Source organism: Pseudochaenichthys georgianus, chromosome 15, assembly GCF_902827115.2.
Source record: "Pseudochaenichthys georgianus chromosome 15, fPseGeo1.2, whole genome shotgun sequence".
Classification (NCBI taxonomy): domain Eukaryota; kingdom Metazoa; phylum Chordata; class Actinopteri; order Perciformes; family Channichthyidae; genus Pseudochaenichthys; species Pseudochaenichthys georgianus.
The window spans coordinates 25,506,362-25,526,036 of record NC_047517.1 but is presented as its reverse complement, the minus strand read 5'-3'; the positions used below and the strand labels follow the sequence as shown (position 1 = coordinate 25,526,036).

The 19,675-nt window shown below is 41.5% G+C and overlaps 2 protein-coding genes across 4 annotated transcripts in view; one reads left to right on the top strand and one right to left on the bottom strand.

Moving 5' to 3' along the window:
- LOC117459582 (leucine-rich glioma-inactivated protein 1-like) lies at positions 1-5,778 on the top strand. Its single transcript, XM_034100485.1, has 8 exons — positions 1-696; positions 864-935; positions 1,517-1,588; positions 1,671-1,742; positions 2,574-2,645; positions 3,053-3,222; positions 3,820-3,984; positions 4,069-5,778. The coding sequence occupies exons 1-8, from the start codon at positions 500-502 to the stop codon at positions 4,884-4,886; spliced, it is 1,638 nt and encodes a 545-aa protein (XP_033956376.1). The 5' UTR covers positions 1-499; the 3' UTR covers positions 4,887-5,778.
- A 154-nt stretch (positions 5,779-5,932) lies between these two features.
- The window catches only part of LOC117459581 (serine/threonine-protein kinase MARK1-like), a 33,915-nt gene continuing 20,172 nt past the window's right edge, over positions 5,933-19,675 (bottom strand). Inside the window, exons 4-18 of one of the 3 annotated variants that reach the window (XM_034100482.2) lie at positions 18,933-18,981; positions 18,345-18,410; positions 17,926-17,996; positions 16,774-16,830; positions 16,371-16,607; positions 14,660-14,779; positions 13,922-14,021; positions 13,253-13,365; positions 12,154-12,355; positions 11,312-11,493; positions 11,090-11,181; positions 10,822-10,962; positions 10,407-10,658; positions 7,970-8,014; positions 5,933-7,577 (exon numbers count right to left, since the gene is read on the bottom strand). In XM_034100482.2, coding sequence (XP_033956373.1) covers positions 7,232-7,577; positions 7,970-8,014; positions 10,407-10,658; positions 10,822-10,962; positions 11,090-11,181; positions 11,312-11,493; positions 12,154-12,355; positions 13,253-13,365; positions 13,922-14,021; positions 14,660-14,779; positions 16,371-16,607; positions 16,774-16,830; positions 17,926-17,996; positions 18,345-18,410; positions 18,933-18,981 — 2,073 coding nt within the window. In that variant the 3' untranslated portion in view covers positions 5,933-7,231. The remainder of the gene's footprint in view (positions 7,578-7,969; positions 8,015-10,406; positions 10,659-10,821; positions 10,963-11,089; positions 11,182-11,311; positions 11,494-12,153; positions 12,356-13,252; positions 13,366-13,921; positions 14,022-14,659; positions 14,780-16,370; positions 16,608-16,773; positions 16,831-17,925; positions 17,997-18,344; positions 18,411-18,932; positions 18,982-19,675) is intronic. The other 2 variants (XM_034100483.2, XM_034100484.2) reach the window with 2 other exon arrangements.

Here is a 19,675-nt window from a genome sequence, read left to right as displayed (position 1 = left end):
GCAACAATCCGCTGGCTCATGTCAGGGTGTCTTTTTCTCTCCAGCTGATTCACGGGAATTAACACCATTCCTTTGCTTAGCATTGGGCGGAATCCTCCGGAGAGAGTGTGGCGTTTGCTGAAATCACATAGGCGTGGTTTTGGATGGAGATGTGATGCTCCGTCTGCTCCCGCTGGGATCCCCACCTGCCCTCACACACACCGTGTTTGTCACCGAGCCAGCTGCTATTTTTTCCCGAGCTTTGGACACTACAGCGTGGATTTGTATTAGATTGTGATTTTTTTTTTTGTTACGGTGGGCGTTGGTTTTTTGGTCTGGGGGTGTAGTGTAGCGCTGTGGACGTACGGAGCACCTTTTAATCACCTCCAGAGAGAGAGGCGGCGACGCACGGAGACAAACCGGACAGCGCGTCGCTTGGCCTCCGTGAACCACAGCGGAGACCCCGGTTAATGTGTAGGACTCTTCGACACGCAGGCCGTGCCCGCAGCGGTTCTCAAGGATGACAAATACAAGTAAAATGTCCAACAGATCGCCCTGGCTCTGCGTACTGGTATTGGCCACCGTGTTACTTGTAGTGGACAGCAAGAGAGCCAGACCGCCTCGCTGCCCCTCATCCTGTACATGCACCAAAGATAACGCGTTGTGTGAAAGCGCAGGACTGATCCCTCGCAGCTTCCCCCCCGATGTCATATCACTGTAAGTCATGTCAATTATTGCTTTATGGAGAATTCATAACCAGGGGGGTGTGCTGGTTGGGACGTGGGTTTCTATGCTGCTGCTTCACAACAATGCATCAGCAGACTGGAATAACAGTTCGGATGAGACACCATGGGCTTTAACGTTTGTTTTTGTCTGCTCCACAGATCATTCGTCAAGTCTGAATACACCGAAATCCCGAAGGAGAGCTTCATCCACACGCCTGCCCTGCATCTCCTGTGAGAAATCTCTCTGGATCTTTTTGTTCTTCTGTCTTTGTTGCATGATGTCAGTCCCCAGTGAGGTGACCAACGCCATGTTTAATGATCAAGACATCTTACCCACTTAGAATACATTATTTATTGATTTTATTAGAATAAATGATATACTGATTTTATATTAGAATAGATGTTGCGGTAGACTATAAATCACAATCTGGAGCTGAAACAATTATAATTTGGGAGAGTATTACCTTTCCCAACCCTTTCCCTGATTTTTATATTAGAAGAGTCCCTTTGTTGAGCATTAATCCAAGACTTGCCTTAACATGTGTTAAGGCATGTGTATATTGTGAATCACACCTGGTTTCAGGAGATGTATTGATGGGGAATCCCTCCTTTCTAAGAGGGACTCCCCCTTTACTGATGAAAAATGGAAAGCTACAGACCCGTGATAGAGCATTGATCCTTGTCTTTTGTTGTATTTTGGTCACTGTTAAGAGGAAGAGAGTGTTTTTTATTACAAGTCTGTTTTGCTGCCAATGTGGGACAACAGCTTGTTGGTATCTAATTAGTGAAATGTTCTGGATCTCTCTGCACAGTCTCTTCACAGCCAACAACCTGGAATCTATAGACGAGGATGCTTTCCTCGGTCTCCCTCATCTGGAGTATCTGTGAGTAGATGACACGTTTATAAGATGTTTCTATAAGCAAGATTGTCTCCATTCTTATGCATTTATTCAACATATTTTTCAGGTTCATAGAAAACAACCAGATCAAGTCGATTTCACCAAATGCTTTCCGTGGACTGAAAACCCTAGTGCATCTGTGAGTAATATTTGTTATGCATAAAATAGAGCTATTTTTCTTCAGATGCAGTACTAACAATTGGATGATGATGTCATTGATGTTTGATGTTAATGTGGAATGATAATCACCAATGTGTTTTTTGGTTAGAGATCATTAAAAGCTGTTGTTGTAATTATGCTGCAGATGCAGGCAATAACTATTCCAGTGAATTTCACAATATTTGTTGCAACAGAGATTTTTATGTGACACTGTGCAGCTGTTGAACTGGCTGTCAAACGTTTTAAAGACAAAAAAGCCCAAGATCTATTTAATGGTTACAGATAAAGGGTAGCTATTTAAAATCTCTTCTTGAAGTTATAGTTTTTTTACTGATGTCAGAAAATGATTGATAAAACATAAACACTCTAGATACCTGTTGAGCTCGAACACATGATGATATCATGATATCTCTGTAAAAGCTCTAAGAAAACTAATAAAACAAAATACCACATAAACAAATAGATGTTATTTGTTCCTCTTCTAGTTGTAAAAAGAGAAGGCCATAACATTTATGAGAAGGCTATATAAATAGCTTCCTCAAACTCACAATAAGCAATGTTCCTGCCTTCAGTCTCCTGGGTGCCAATATGTGCCTAAGCTCTTTAACAGAGATCTTTCTATTTCTCAGCAAGGAAACGTGAATCACAGTGTTACAATTACTGCACTCAGATTGTATAAACCACTCAAGGTTCCTCCGACAAATGAACATACAAACAGTATAACGTTTTAATGTGGAGGTCCATTAAACAGACGATGAAACAAAAACAAGTGGCCATTATATCTGATCAGTTATTCTTCTTCTCTCTTCAGGAGCCTGGCCTACAATAATCTGGAGACTCTGCCCAAAGATTTGTTCAATGGTCTTGAGGCCTTGACGAAAGTGTGAGTATAAATGTAACTCCTGCGTCATCTTGAAACAAAGAGATAAATCACATAAGGTTACATAACTGAACATATCATTTATGCTATCGAGGACAATGAGTTCTTCTATATATAGAACCCTGGATCATTATTCCTCTCCAGCCAAGGCGTGAAAAATGTGTGGGTGGTGCTTTTAACGCCATAAAAATGACATGCGGCAGTGAGGAAGAGAGATAGTTCGCCAATCTATCACCCGCTGAAGATGTTCACTTCTACTTAGTCCCTCTAGATGTTAATGAGAGCACATAGTGAAGCTGTGAGGGCCAGAGAGCAGAGCCAGCAGTCATACATCAATGACTGCAGTGTTTATAATCCATTCAAAGAAGCTGAGATTCCTCAAATTAGTTTGGTGATTTTTCTCCCTTCAGAGACTTGCGAGGGAACCAGTTCAGCTGTGACTGTAAGCTGAAGTGGTTGGTGGAGTGGATCTACAGCACCAACGCCACAGTGGATCAGATTCACTGTAAAGGCCCGGCCTCACAGCTGGACAAGAAGATCAACGATCTGGTGCCGCAATCCTTCGACTGCATCACCACAGGTGGAGTACAAAAGATGATATCATTTAAAGGTCACCTATTATGCAAAATCCACTTTTCCATGTCTTTTATACATAAACATGTGTCCCCTCTGTTCAAAGAGATTCTGAACGTTTCAGGAAAAAAATATTTGCTCATATTTTGTCCTGATAAAAACCTGTCTGAAAATTAGCTGATCAGATTTTGGGCACTTTATGATGTCATAACGATTTGTTGGCTTGTGTAACCATTAGCCAATAACAAACCAACCAAGGTAACACCCGCCCACCTTATCACCTGAATCTCCCCCTAGAGCACCATTGTGTTCTTTTTAACCAAATCTCTCTCAGAGGGGCGTGGGGAGTGGCTCCTTATTTTCATCTAAAGTAACAGACAGAGAATCAGCACTTTTGAAACAGGGCTGAAACAGAGGGGATTATGGGATGCTACAATGCACGATCTGTTGAGTATTTCAAGCCAAACACTTCAGAGACATGTTTTGTATATGTCTCAGACCTATTATATATTGATGAAAAACAGTATAATCGGGGACCTTTAACTTCACAGCCTTCCCTGACATTTGCAATGTTATTTGAAATGTGGTTTTGTTTCTATCACAGAGTTTGCATCCTACCAGTCCCTGAAGTTTGAATCCATTTCTGTGGAGGCATTCTCCTTTGGGAATGACCAGTATGTTGTGTTTGCCCAGCCCTTTATTGGGAAATGCAGCTTTCTAGAGTGGGACCATGTGGAGATGGTCTTCAGAAACTTTGACGACATTGACAGTGAGTAAAGCTGTGTGAGTCTAAGAGAAGCCACTAGATGGAGACATACAAGTAATGTCTTTCTCCTTTCTTTCTCCTCACCAGGCACATCCACAGTGATTTGCAAACCTCTGGTCATTGACGACCAGCTCTTTGTGATTGTGGCTCAGCTGTTTGGCGGCTCACACATCTATAAGCGTGACACCTCTGCCAACAAATTCATCAAGCTCCAAGGCATCGACATCCTGAAAATCCGCAAACCAAATGATGTTGAGACCTTCCGCATTGATGGAGAATCCTTCTTCGTCGTCGCAGACAGCTCCAAGGCCGGCTCCACCACTATCTACAAGTGGAACGGCAACGGATTCTACTCTCACCAATCTCTCCACCCGTGGTACCGGGACACAGATGTGGAGTTCATGGAGATCTCCTCCAAACCTCACCTGGTCCTGTCCAGCAGCTCCCAGAGGCCGGTCATCTACCAGTGGAACAAAGGAACCAAGCTGTTCGACAGGCGGACCGACATCCCAGAGATGGAGGACGTCTACGCTGTGAAGCATTTTCAGGTCAACTCTGAACTCTTCATCTGTCTGACGCGCTTCATCGGCGACTCCAAAGTGATGCGCTGGGACGGGGCCCTCTTCAGAGAGCTGCAGACGGTGCCCTCCCGTGGCTCCATGGTGTTCCAGCCCTTCTCTGTGGGCAGCTGGCAGTACGCCATCCTGGGCAGCGACTACTCTTTCACCCAGGTGTACCGCTGGGATGCCAAGAAGGGCGAGTTTGTCCATTTCCAGGAGCTGAACATCCAGGCGCCCAGGGCCTTCTCTCCTGTCTCCATAGACAACCGGCAGTTCCTGCTGGCCTCCAGTTTCAAAGGGAAAACTCAGATTTATGAGCACCTGGTCATAGATCTGAGCACCTGATTGTTTGGACTGGTTGGTTGAGTGGTTTCTGTTTGGGGTGATGTTTGTTGCCGCAGACAACACTGCAACAAACGTCAGGTGATCCTAACTTGAGCAAGGCAAGCATAACCCTTTCCTTTTTTAAATATTCCATTCAAATCATGATACATGTAAAGATACATGCATCTCAACTCAATATATTTGACTGAGATGCATGTTGAGTTCAATGCATGCACCCCAAGTTAGGATTACACCCAATATGTTGTCGAGACATTAATGCATGACCGGCCTCACACAGGCCGTCCCACCCTGACGAATGCATCATCCATGCTCATCAACACATTAAATATTGCCAGTAGTTTTTTCTTTGTGTTCCGCTTTTCATGTGACTCAGCGATGTTTATACATTTGTAATCTCATATATTTATCTACAGAAAATAATGAAAAGGTACTTTTTATTCTATTAACATGTTTAACAAACCTGCCAAAATGAAATGTTTACATTTTTCTGTCTTTCCACTTGTACGCTTTAAGATTTGTAAATGAAGCTTTTGTAAGTTTAAGAGGGACCACGCTAGTTAGATACATATTTGTTACTGAAAATGATTTTAAATTGTTTATAATTTGGAAACCAACAGAAATGTTGTGTGAGAAGAATCTACCTGTAAATCTTTGCAACTTACATTTTTATCGTTAGTTTGTATAATGTTTAAAGTAATGAAATGAGTTTTTCTGAAGAAGTATGGAAAACATTTTGGGCACACAGGAACTATTTTCCCACACTCAAACGAACTGTTCATAATGCTTTACCTTTGACTAACATGTATGCAAACACAAACGTTGTGACATGACTATATATAAGTTATTGACTATTATCTTGCTATTTAGAGTCAATAAAGGTTTACATTATTAATTGTGACATCTCATCTGAGCTCCCTGCTGGCACTGAGTAGCATGACATTGCTTCAGTGTGATGTGCACAACACGCACTAACACATCTACTTCATCGCTTTGGGAAAATTGTAATCTTTGAGTTAGTTGTGTCTGAGAAATAAAATAAAAATAAATACAAACAAATAAAATCCTTTTTATTTTCTCCAACAAAGTGCACGCCTCAATTCTACAAAGCAGCACATTACAATGTAATGGAATAAATACAATAAAATTCGCTGGGAAAAAAAAGAAAGAAAGATAAACACAAGCAAGGAGATACACAAGTACCTGCACAATCACACGGGTGGCAGGATTAAATCGGGCTCTTTAGAAACTGCTTCTTTCAGGTGATTGTTTGACTTTTCATGCATCTTCACTCCTCTGGATAAAGACGTTTCGTCCTCCGCTTTCTAAAGCACACCAAACTAAACCCTGCTTTGTTTTGTAATTGAGGACTACCAAACTAACATGAAAGAAATACAGGTGCATCCTCTCATGTTCATACACATCACCCAGGAAAACTTGTGCAATTGCAGCAGGATCTCCACATCACCTACTGCTGAAAGAAAATAAAGTGAACACATTTTCAGTTTTAACCAAAGTTACTACTCAAGTCTATGTGGTGCAACTTAGTGTTTCTTTCCAATAGGCAAATAAAATATAACATAAAAGGCTAGGGAACACATCCCTTAATACTCCACAAAATAATTTAGTGCTCTTTAAATAAAATAAAAAACACTATTTTCAGATGGTGGCTCTTAAAAAAATAATTAAAAAAAATAAACCTCACAGACTGAAACGATAATGCTTAAGAGACATCAATAATGTTAGGAAATAACTAAAATCCATGAAAAAAGACATATTGACAATACATTTCTGTACAGAACGCAAAATTAATATACAATACAGTACCTGCAGATGTTATGCATACAGTACAATTCTCTTTTTACATAGTTTTAGTACGGGATCCAGCCTGATCTATATACTGACTTAACACAGGTGGAAAAGCGGCTATTTTAGCTTTCAGTAACTTTAATGGTTATTCAGCGAGGAGAGTAGATCGTGTAGTAGGCGTTTAGAAAAAGAGATTGAAAACATTATTGCAGGATGGTCATCTTCAGTTGCATACTGCATTTGTTACTTGAATGTGTGCTATAACGAGGAGCAGCGGGCTGATGAGAGGCAGAGGGCCGGACGGAAGAAAAAAAAGAGAAAGGGGTAAGCTGTTTTTGCTATCTCTCCGTCACAGAGGTTAAACCTTGCGTTTCCTCTCTGATCCACTACCCTGTACAGTACATTCATGGCCAGTATTGCACGTTACCAGCCGAGTCCACCCTGATTCTGCGAGGTGAGGACCTTCAGTGCTGAATTTTGTCCTGTAAGTCAACACTAATCCAGTGATGAGATGAGACTGACCGGGACTCCATCTGCCGTTACAGTTTGAGCTCATTGGCAATTTTGCAGGCGATATTCTTAAAGGCGATGGACGTGCCCGATATCCTCTTGAAGCGCACGCCGTTGAGGGAGAGGCGGGGCAGCTTGCACACCTCCATCTCCCATTGGACCAGGTTGTCCTGGCGAGCGTCGCCGTGGACACAGAACAGCAGGAAGCGTTCGCGCTGCTCGTAATCGCAGCTGTTGGCGTCCAGAACCTTTCGGATCTCCCTCATCATCTCGGCGGGCTCCATGGAGGAGGTGGTCTTCATGCTCCAGGTGAAGCGGAGCGAGCGAGGCTTCGAGTCCCGACTGCCGTCCTCCTTAGTGTCGCCTGACACACTTCTACAACAAAGACAGAAAGAGAAGTGGAGAGAGGCTTTAAAGGAGGCGGCGGTTGTTAACAAGCTTTCTACTGCAGTATCAGGTCTAAAACCATCAGACTCACGGACAGTTTCATTCGACAGGCCATAAGACGGTTAAACACCTGAACTTTTGAAAGAACATCCATAACATTCTTCGGTTTGCAACTTACTAATTATTTATCTAATATATCATATTCCAATTACTTGTATATAGACTCTCTGCACTATTCTATATTATTTGTATTCACTTGCACTATTTTAACTATTTGTATCTGTTTTATTATGTTGCACTGTTGGAGGAGCCTGTGACCTAACTTGTGCATATCAACACTGTAGCTAATGTACAAATGACAATAAAAGCCAAATCCTCACCTTGGTGTTTCTGTCCTTGCGCTGGCCTCTCCCTCACTAGGCACCCTGAAACAAACAGGGTCATACTGTTACTGTTACTCCCATGAGCTGAAGTCAACATGGCTCCCCCCAACCCCAATCCTCACTGGACACAGAGAGGGTGTCAGGCATCATGCCAGGAAAGAATCCACACTCCCGGGTATCAGGGTTCAGCACATGGGGGTGACTGTGACTTCTCGATGCACATACTAATGTAGCCCCCTCACCATAACAAATGCATCATCCCTCGCTACCTTTCCTTAATCCCCACTAATCTGTAAGGAGTGGAAAAGTGGTTCCAAGTCCTAGTTCTGTTTTCTATCACATAACTGGTTTACTTTATTGATGGAGACGAGGGAGAGGAAGGAGAGGAAGGCCAGCCATTTTAAAGGCAGATATCATGGCTTAGCTACATCAGGAAAAACTGGTGAGCCGTGACGTTTGTTCTTGAGGAAGTGGACACTAGAGAAGGAAATACACAGCATAACAGGGGTGTCAGTAGGCAAGGATGTGGTGTGGTGGGCAAATACATAAAGGGGTCAAGGTAACACGGGCCGAGGTCATAGTGGACAGGGGGGATAGGTGCAGCAAGCGTTTTGGTTCTCCTACCTCCGGGTGGACCTGAAAGACATAGCTCTATGTGGGGAGAGAAGGAGAGAAAGCTGTGAGCCTCGACCAGATGGACCAGCTTGAAGCTGAGTGCAGTGTGCATGATGTGGTCCTACCCTTAGGTTATCATATTGACAGCAAAGGGTAGCAGGGTGGATGTATAATTGTATTTGAATCGACTTAATCGATTAAAATCGATGACCAAATTAGTTGCCAACTAATTCAGTCGTCGATTCGTTGGTAACGTCATAACGTGTGTTTCACAGGCAGTTAAACTCCAACGTTATCGGTCTTTTTATCGGTACAGGAGACATTTAAAACATATATGTCATATGTATTATTGCTACGTAAACTTTATATCGCAGTCTTAGTATCGCCAACTCAGTTTCTAATATGCAATAAGACTACAAAATGTGTCTATGATGTATTTTTGATCTTTCCAATCCAGACGAGAGATCTCTTTCTCCCCCGTCTGTGTGCGAGGGGGCGGGGCAGTTTACACACACACGCTCTGCTACATGCAGCAACACACACGGAGGAGATGGCGGAGAGAACGCGCCCCTGGTGTGGTTAAACTTTACCCGTCTCGATGTGGACAATGCTCGTTACCAAAAGTGCAAAAAGAGTTTAGCATGTAAGGGCGATAACACGAGCAATTTGTCTAAACATTTAGCAAAAGTGCACCACATCCAGACGGAGGAATGTGTTAGACTGTTTCGACTGTCTTTCTAGTAGCTCTGTAGCCCCGTCCACGAGCAACGTTTCCACGTCAGGTGTTCTGTATGCCAGCAGCAGAGTTAACTAAATGATTCAAACATGGGTTAATGATTAGAGGAAACTGAGTTATTTATTTTGTTAAAGTTTCAGCTATTCTGTTTACAATTCTGTCATCAGATTATTTAATATGATTTGTTAAAACATGGTTGTTTCTTTTGATGTGAAATATTATTTATTTTATTTAAATAAAAAGCAATGTTAATTTTGTTCACAATTTGTTTAGTTAATTTACCTTATTTATTTTCAAAAGAACCGTTAAGACTATCGTTAAAGGACCGCATCGATAAGCAGTATCGATACAAGTAGTAGTACAGTTAAAACCTTAACGATCCGAATAATCGATTAATCGTTTCATTAATCGATGGATTCATCGATTATCAAATGAGTCGTTTGTTGCAGGCCTAATGTATAATGAGCACTAAAGCTTGGAAGGAGATCAAAGATGGTATCTGCTGAAGCTGCAGGGAGCTTGTGATTCTGTATTTGTTTCACTGAGAGAAATATGTAGAATTGTGTATACTTAACCAAAGATATACAAATATCCATGACTGATCTTTTAGCCATTAGTTATTCAATGTGTCCAGTATTTTTGGTTTATGACTACAGTAAATACCTTAAAAACTATTGCCATCAGTTTCCGCTTTACTTTGTATAGCTATAGATATAAAAGATGTTCGGATTGATATTGTGGATGCATGTAAAGAGAATGTTTTCAACAATGAAAGCAGATGACATGCAGTAAAACATTTAAATTGCAAAACTTGTAGAGATTAGTTGGACGGGAGCTATATAACAGTCTAAATGGGCTTTTCTTTCGATCGAGTAGAGCTAATACAACTGTCTAACTTAAGTGTAATATCTGTAAGCAAAGATTAGTCATAATGTCAGACAGTTATATAAAACAACTTCCATGATTTTGTCGGACTAAGTAGTCAAAGAAATACATTTCTTCAAAAGAGGAGCACTTCAATGCCAAAGAGAATGTATATACACCTTAACTGTGGTAAATAAAACCCCGTTTGTTTTCACTGACCTGCGAACAAACTTTGAGGTGATCTTGCCGATGATCCCGGTCGAGGTGCCCCTGCGTTGCTGAGCGAGAGCCCCCGTGTCATGGGACAGTGTGGGGGAGGCCGGGGGGCCGTTGTAGGTGGCACTGCGCCGGTCTCTAAGCTGAGCCCCGTGGAAGGTGCTACGACTGGTTGTGCCCCGGGGGAACCGGTTCTTCTCTGGGGTGCTAATACTGTGTGCAGACGGAGAGGTGGAGGGACCACGCGGAGAGGAGCTGCAACGTAAACAGGACAAATTACTACATGTGTCAAAGGATTCTGTGTTAGCTTGCTTGCTTTAAATACTGTTATCTGGAAGTAAATCATACTATCATACTGTGGCCCAAATGTACTTTTACATACAAAGAATACACAGTTATTGCAGATCAAGCTGCTCACCTGGATTTCAGCTCTGTGTTGTCGTCGATGGGGGGCAGTGTGCTCTTTGAAGGATGCCCTGACGACGACATGGACTTGCTGTGACGAGGTCTTGTCGAGCTCATCGCAGTCGATGAGGTGCTCCCCGACACCTCGGTTAAACTGTGTACCAAGGCGCAAGATATTTCAGAAAAATATCGTACAATGGGGGTTTGTAGCAACGGCTTTAAAGTTAGACAGAAAAGGTATTTGTGTGGATCTCCCTGCAGTTAACTGAGAGCTTGTTTACCTGCTGTCTTTGCCATTGGGAATAGCTGAATAGCGTTCAGTAGATGTTCGTTCACACACATATGTGTTCCTGCGAGTCATTGATCCATTGGTCTGTTTTATAATAAAAGAGAGCAATGATGAGGCAAAAAGAATGTTAACCTAAAACAAAATGTACTTCTCTAAACATATATTAGTTATGGTGCCGTTTGTGTATGTAGGCACGTGTCCTGCCCTTACTCACCCCCACAGCACTTGTAGTTTTCTTCCTCTCCTGCACCCCCAGAGGCGAAGCAGGAACGTCTCCCTTCGAGGTGTTGAGCTCCAGCCGGCGCGCCCCGTCCCACTCCTCCCTGTGGTCGCTCTCCACACTCAGGGCCTGACCACGTTTCGTGTACGATACTGCCGGGGGCACAGCCGGGCCGACTACAAGAGACACACATATGACACATACACTTACAAAGCTTCCACTGAACATATCACTGTAACACCTCTTATATAATTGTCAGACAAAACGGAACAAACAAGGACAGAGCTTTCGTTGCAATAGCGTCAAGCAAAGCCACTTAAAGCCCAGATTATCATTCAATCTATCAGATCAACACACATCACCAACACATTGTTTTACAAGTCATACAGCTACTGAAGCCAAGGGAAGCAGGTACAAAGCGAAGCCGTCCCTCCTCATGCTTTGAGGTGCTGTTCCTCAGGCAGCTGCAGGAACGCAGCCAGCAGATGGCGCCAGACACAATGGCCCCACATGACATAGGAGGAAGCTGCTCCACAACCAGTGCAGTGTTGAGGTTGAGTCACTGATATAATTTGAATGCAGGGATTATGAAAATAACCATTTAGAAAATGGTTATCTAGGTTTGATCTGCATGTTTTCTTTTACTATAACAGTTAACAGTTTTATTTATTAAGGAAAACTTTGCATTTTTGAAGTTTTATTCAGCTATTAAAAGTGAGAGCACCAGTTGAGCTCTGCAAAGTGGCCAATCCTCCTCAGTGGCTGAGAGCAACTTCCCCCTACACAGCATGCAGCCAGCCACACTCTCAGAGCTGGGAAGGATGAGGTTACTTTACTTGGCTTCTCTACGACACCACCACCACCACCACCATCATCATCCCCACCATGATCACTGTAGCGGCGCTGCTTCTGCGTGGCCGAGATGCTGCGTGTGACCTTGGGATGGGCCGGAGAGATGCTGGAGCTGTTGTTGATGTCGCTGGTCGGTCGCTGTCGCTGACCCAGGATGCTGTTGCTCAGAGGTTCACTCCCCTCGAACTGAAACATGGAGACACAGGATGAGGGGTGTGGTCACATGACTTAATGCTTTAACTACTGGTGATGATATAAAGCAAGGCAAGGCAAGTTTATTTAAATAGCACTTTTCAACACAAGGCAATTCAAAGTGCTTTACAAAAAATGAAAGACATTAAGCATTAAAAAAGAAAAGCTAATAAAATAAACATTAAAGAAAAAGTACATGGATAAAAGTTACAGTGCAGTTTAAGATGTGAATAGTTCAATTAAAAGCAGCGACAAAAAGAAAAGTCTTCAGCCTGGATTTAAAAGTACTAAGAGTTGCAGCGGACCTGCAGGTTTCTGGGAGTTTGTTCCAGATATTTGGAGCATAATAACTGAACGCTGCTTCTCCATGTTTAGTTCTGACTCTGGGGACAGAAAGCTGACCAGTCCCTGAAGACCTGAGAGATCTGGATGGTTCATAATTTAGCAGGAGGTCAGTAATGTATTTTGGGCCTAAACCATTCAGTGCTTTATAAACCAGCAGCAATGTTTTGAAATCTATTCTTTGACACACAGGAAGCCAGTGTAAAGACTTCAGAACTGGAGTGATGTGATCCACTTTCTTAGTGTTAGTGAGGACTCGAGCAGCGGCGTTCTGAATCAGCTGCAGCTTTCTAATAGATTTTTTAGTGAGACCTGTGAAGACACCATTGCAGTAGTCGAGTCTACTGAAGATAAAAGCATGGACAAGTTCTTCCAAATCCTGCTGTGACATTAGTCTTTTAATCCTAGATATGTTCTTTAGGTGATAGTAGGCTGATTTAGTAACTGTTTTAATGTGACTGTTGAAACTCAGGTCAGAGTCCATGACTACACCTAGATTTCTGGCTTTATCTGTTGGTTTGACTTCTTGATAAGTCAAAGGAAACTGACCTCCGGAGCTTTTCTGCCCAGCAGCAGGTAGGTGGCCATGACTTCATCGTACTTGGTGTTTTGTAGAGAGTCTGTGATCTCATCTTTTGGGAAGCCCATCGTCACCATGAGCTCTGTCAGCAGATAGAAGTCATTGTGAATCACAGTGTGTTTACTGAACGTGATATACAGAGCCACTTTCAACACACACAACATACACCAGCAGCTCATACTGTACAGACATTCTGCCTGTGGTTTAGTTTTATCAGAGGCCCTGAATCTATATGGGTCATGGAAAAATGGGTCATGGAAAAAAAAAACGCGCTATAATAAGTATAAGGAATTATTATATCTTCCACCTAATGCCTTGATCTGCATCTTTATTATTTAGGGTGACATTTAAAAAAACAAACCAACATTGAAGCTTTCTCAACCCTTTGTCACAGAATAATCCTGATATACTTTAAGTCATCTCAGCCCCCAAAATAAGCTCTTTATAGATTCCTTACTTTAAAAAACTAAATGAAAATAAATATCAACCTTTACTAAAAGTATAATAATATTCAACATTTAAGACAAGAAGATTCTTTGTGCTTTGGGCAATTACGAGCTTCAAACTGGATGTGGGGGAATGGAAAATGAAGTGAACTGCGTATAATTGTGTTTTGGATATTTACTAAAACCACACACCTATTCTGGTTGAATCAGCGAAGTCCGTCTCCGGCTCGATGTGAGGTTTTAGCTCCTCCTCCTCGTGACCCACATTCATCCAATGGTCTTTCATGATTTGCTAACAAAGAAACAAGGTGTCAGAGCTTTCTTATTATGCATGTCCAGTGTAATTAGTTCAATTACAATTGCAGATAATTAATAATGACTCACGCGTGTTAGTAATACAACATGACAGTTATTTGCAGGTACAACAGACAGAGGAGAATGAATGACTTCTTGATTAAATCAGCTGGGCTAACAACAGTGTGATCAATTGTTATTATCATTGGAGAAATCTTTACTATTGAACTTCAGCCTGGGTCTGAGAGCGGGGGTGTTATCGACTCTGGACAGAATGAATGTGAATTGAACGACAACTTTGTATGGTTTTCAAAGCAGAAACAGGTCAAAACTATCCCTTAAAACACGCAAGCAGTGAAACTACAACACAGAAGGATTCATTTTAAACACAACATTTGATTTCTAACAACGCTTTAACAAATGTTTTTTATAGCTTTCTGAATGTTTTCATTTACTACTTTTGTAAGACCACTCTACCTGTTGGTTGATAATTAACAACAGCAGCAATTAACTGCTTCCAGATGACGCACGACAATTGTGTTTGAAATCATTACGACCGTCTGTTCGACCGCTGTGCAAAACATTCCTGAAGTGAGATCAAAGAACTATGAAGACAATGCAAACTGCGATAAATACCTCCAAACTGCCTCGTTTGACCGGGTTGAGCACTAGTAGTTTCTTCAGCAGGTTTTCACAGTCTGTGGACATGTAGAAAGGAATACGGTATTTTCCCCGCAGGACCCTCTCTCTCAGCTCCTGCACACCGACCGACAGAGAGACATGAAGCCAAATGAGAAATTCAGCAACAAAAGCCAGCAAAGAGAAACATTAATGAATTTTTGGGGGGAGAGAGCGGACCAAGCCATAAAACATTAATCGAATATAGATTTGTTATGCTAAACATTTTAACAGACAGTTTCCATAAGCATAGTCATATTTAGTTCCAAGGTTCAATGCTCACTCCTTGTAGCTCTGTTTTTCAGTAAACTCCTACGGAAAGTATATCTCTTTATGTGCTAAATGCTTCATAATATTCTCGTTGCTTACTTTCTTTGTCTGCTGTTAAAAGCTTGTGTTTATCAGACCTTTTAAACTGAAAAAAGCTAAAGTTTTTAAGAGTAAAACTTTAGACAATGACCTGAAGGCTCAAAATGTTCTCTCTGCCTTTTGACCTACAAAGTCAGTTTACCATTGACTCCAACCAAGTGGAAGTTTGCGTCAAGTAAGAAAAAACTCCCTCAAGGTGTTCCTGAAATATTGCACCCACCCACTGGAATGGAACGGAGCCATTAAAAAAGGTCACAGATCTCTTAACCCAGTACACTTTTCTTGACCTGCTGGATTCACTGCAGCTTCACAACAACTGCTGCATTATTAAAGCATGGAGGATAAAGCACCACAATGTCTAACTCCAAAAGATACACAGAGAGGAACTCACATTTTTCATTTAGTTAATCAAGTAACTCATCTCTGGGTATGCCTTTGAACATCTTATCTCAGTTAGAAATGAGTTCTTACTCCACTTAAAATAATAATATATAGATACAAAATAGAAGGCTGTAGCACTTTATTTTGCACTTGTCATTTATACCTAGGCCATTTCTTCAATGCAAACTCAAGCTCAACATATTTTCATATATTTTGATTATTAAAAAAGTCTCAGAGATGCACTCACTATTACTTTTTCTATTGGGACTTTGAATTTCCTTTTCTGTTGCTACAGAAAGGGAAAATGTCCTTTCATACTTAGTTGTGGAGGACATGTTGAAGTCATCAGAAAGCATTAGGGAGCTGTCATTTAAAATGTCCAAAAGTGTCCACACTTGAAAGGGCAAGCTTGCCATCAGCGAGAGGGGTATACACACCATACTTACAAACAGTCAGGCACTTGGTTGTACATCCACAGATAAATGTGAGAAATAAAAAAACTCGGGCTTCTTTCACATTTCAACACACCTGACACATTGCGGCGTAAAGTGGTCTTGATTGTAATGTGTTTTAGTCTGAAACCTTTCTGACCAAAAGCCTGACAATCAAGACTTTTCAATCATGAAGGATTATTATTATTGTCCGTCCTACTGGCTTCAATAAAGTAAACGAGAGACCGAATATTTAAAATACAGAAGTGTTACATGATGATACCTTAGTACGATACCAAGTACTTGAAGGATACCGATCGATATGTGTTTGCCAGAGGTGGAAAGCAGAGATTTTGTTTACTATGCTAGTCAAATGTGGCTCATCAGAAGTACACTTTAAAACAGAAACATTGTTCTAAGACCTTTAAAGCAATGCATTATTTTCCGTCCACATAGTGACACATCCTAGAACCAGAGCAAGTGCACACCTTCAGATTCTGTCCGTCGAAGGGCAGTGATCCGCTGACCAGTGTGTAGAGGATGACCCCGAGGCTCCACACGTCCACCTCTGGTCCGTCGTACTTCTTCCCCTGGAACAGTTCAGGAGCAGCGTACGGCGGGGAGCCACAGAAAGTGTCCAGCTTGCTGCCCACAGTGAACTCATTACTGAAGCCAAAGTCAGCTATCTTGATGTTCATATCTGCGTCCAACAACAGGTTCTCTGCCTGAGATGGGAAGAGAGGAGGCAATGATCACAATGGCATTAGTTAATGTAACAGCACTGAAAGATAATTATAAAGGGCTTCCTGAAGATATACATGCTAGATATGGATGCTACTCATGAGAAATCAGATATCAGGATTAATAGAGAGCAAGAGTCTACATCCTCACCTTTAGATCCCTGTGTACTATCCTCCTCTGGTGACAATACTGCACTGCAGACACAATCTGAAATACAAACACACATCATTAGACATTCAGGTGTATTTAATGTTAAGAAAGAAAGCTCTTATAGATATAACAGATGGGCATTACTGTTTATTATATGCAGATTATGATCTTGTTTCATATCTTACTCCATAAAAGGGCCAATTTGTAAGAGCCCACCTCCCAATTTAGAAGACGAAACCAGAGAGTATTTGAACTTTTATCCACAGGTAAGAAAGGTACACAAGTTATTCAGATTCACTGTCAAGGTAGCAGGAGAGTTTCAAATGGGCCTTCTTTGACATCCAAAAGCTTGGACGACTAATGTTTACCTTGCATCATGCTGATAAAGATGCCATTCAATGTAGCTAGTTTGCTGATGTCTTTAATATTTTCAATTGTAATTAATTATACACAAGGGCATGACTGCTCTTAAAAAAGGAAATCAGATTATTGTCCTCTCCTATCCAAAGTCCTTCCACATACATCCTCCTATCAATCCAATGCCTTTGAAATGTATTTCTCTCCTTCAAATGTTATGATTTTTCAGGCCCAAGTGTCCTTCATTCAAAGGTCCCTGTAATCCTGTGACACTGTGAGCAGTTGCTATGACAGTTGACAGTTATAACCCGCCAACATATGCCCGAATGGCATCTATCAAATAGAAAAAAGCTCTGTTCCTTGACAGATACCGCCCACTTGCTTTCTCTCAGCCACACCGCAAACATGTTTACCTTCCTGAATGTTGATCTATCTTTACTGCGACACACACTCATGCTGCCCACACTGTGTCACACACAGTTCCTCTGAGTCATCGCAGAACATCAATGATGGAATTTAAATATGAACAGTGTGGATGTTGCTAGATTATGAATAGAGATGCTACTGAGCTGCTGAGTATGCCTTGTTGCTCTTGTAGCACCACTAGGTGTCAGAGCAGCATCTTGTTAAGGGAGTAGTTCTCAGCCTTCCTGTTCTCTTAGGCCACGCCATCTGCGCTCCATCTTTCCTCTGCAGTCGGTGACGAGGCTGGATCTTGGTGCATGCAGTCTTCCCTATGAAAACAGTGAATGGTATGACGACAGAGGCGCGAGCGCTGCAATACTGATGACTCACCTGTCTGAACTTGGCCCTCGCCTCCTTCTCCTTCATTCTGCCGTGAGCCACTAGATAATCAAATACTTCGCCTGGAGTAGTGAGAGGAAACATACCATTATCAATCAGTATATTTTCATTATACATCACCTTTATCACAACTAGTGTTACTATAATCATGTAGTCACCATCACTATGAGTTAGTTTTCATTAAAAGCATCCACATGGCATGGTTTGTACTTCAATAGTTTACAGAATACATGAATATTAGATGGAGAGCTTCAACTAACATGACCTTGTGGTATACAGTACTGACTGACTATGTGTCCTACTGATTTGTATTCACTGGCTCTACAACCAATATTGTGGAAATAACAAGAAGAAATAGATAACTATCCAAATGTTAAAGATGTATTGGAAATGCATTGTGTTTCGCTCACCACCGCTGGCGTACTCCATCACCAGATAAAGTGTCTTCTCCGTCTCAATCACCTCGAACAATTTCACTGCAGGAGGAATTGAGAGAATGGAAGGAAAAAGGAGGAGAAGATACAAATCAATAAAATGAAATATTAAGAAAACAACTTGTTTCTTTCCAATGAAGGTTCTATATTAGTATTAGCCAAGTTTACTGTTCGGGTTAGAGTTCCCTCGTTGCATTAAAACTGATCTCCGAGTCTGAATAAAGTCTTTAGAAAGCCAATGTATTCCAAAATCGAAATTCACATCAAGAATTTGCATGTAGCTAATGCTACTGTAAAGATCTTCACACTATTGGGTCTGTCTTGATTCTGCTAGTCCTTTGAAAATAAAAAACCCTGAACAATATATCAGAGGTACCCTCTGAACACATAAATATATATATATATATATTTAAATACAGGACCTCATAAGAATGTTATTTATTTGATACTTTCAGTAAAACTGGTTAATCTGGGTGCAAGGTACTGGTTGAAATGGTAACACTAGTCCAAATTACATGAGAATATTATTGATAAACTTTCCTCCAGGCCGCTCTATGAACGTACCTATATTTGGATGATTCAGTAACTTCATTATCCGGACTTCCCTGAAGAGCTGTTGAGACACAAAGAAACATTTGATGCATCAAAACGGGTCGACATGACATTACATGCAGGCTGATCTCTGTCTCTGCTGGGAAAGCACTTTATAAGCACTGATTCAGAAAGTGAGGAATGAGAAAGGAGCCAAAATAAACTTCAAAGTTTGTGTGCGTAAAACACTGGATTAGGAACATGAGACAACTTGAGGATCATGGGATACTGTATGCAGTGACAACTTTGCACTAAACCCTGCCTTACACAGATAAGGACCAGAATTACAACTCCACTGACATGCTGCAGTCCAGCCAGCCGGCCATCCAAACAGCCAGTCAGCACAGCACACAGCAAACCCTGCAGAGCGGCAGTATAAAGGCTTTACGACCAGTTAAGTGTCTTCTGCATAATGTCCTTATCTTCGCATTAACATGCAAAAAATAGCAGAGTTGTACTCTTAGAGGATCTGTAGACAGTTTGTATAACACATGGCAATGCTTGTTGATATACTATTTGAACAACCTCCAAACACTCCCGACCTGATAGCGGGAAATATTTCTCTTTTTAACATATCTTCTTATTTATATTTGTACTTACTGATCGGTTTTTACTTGCCATTTTATTTACTTACTGTTATAATTATAATTTCTTGTAACTGTGTTCTTCATTTTTACATCTGAACGTGGAATCAATCTGTTTTATTTGTTATTAAA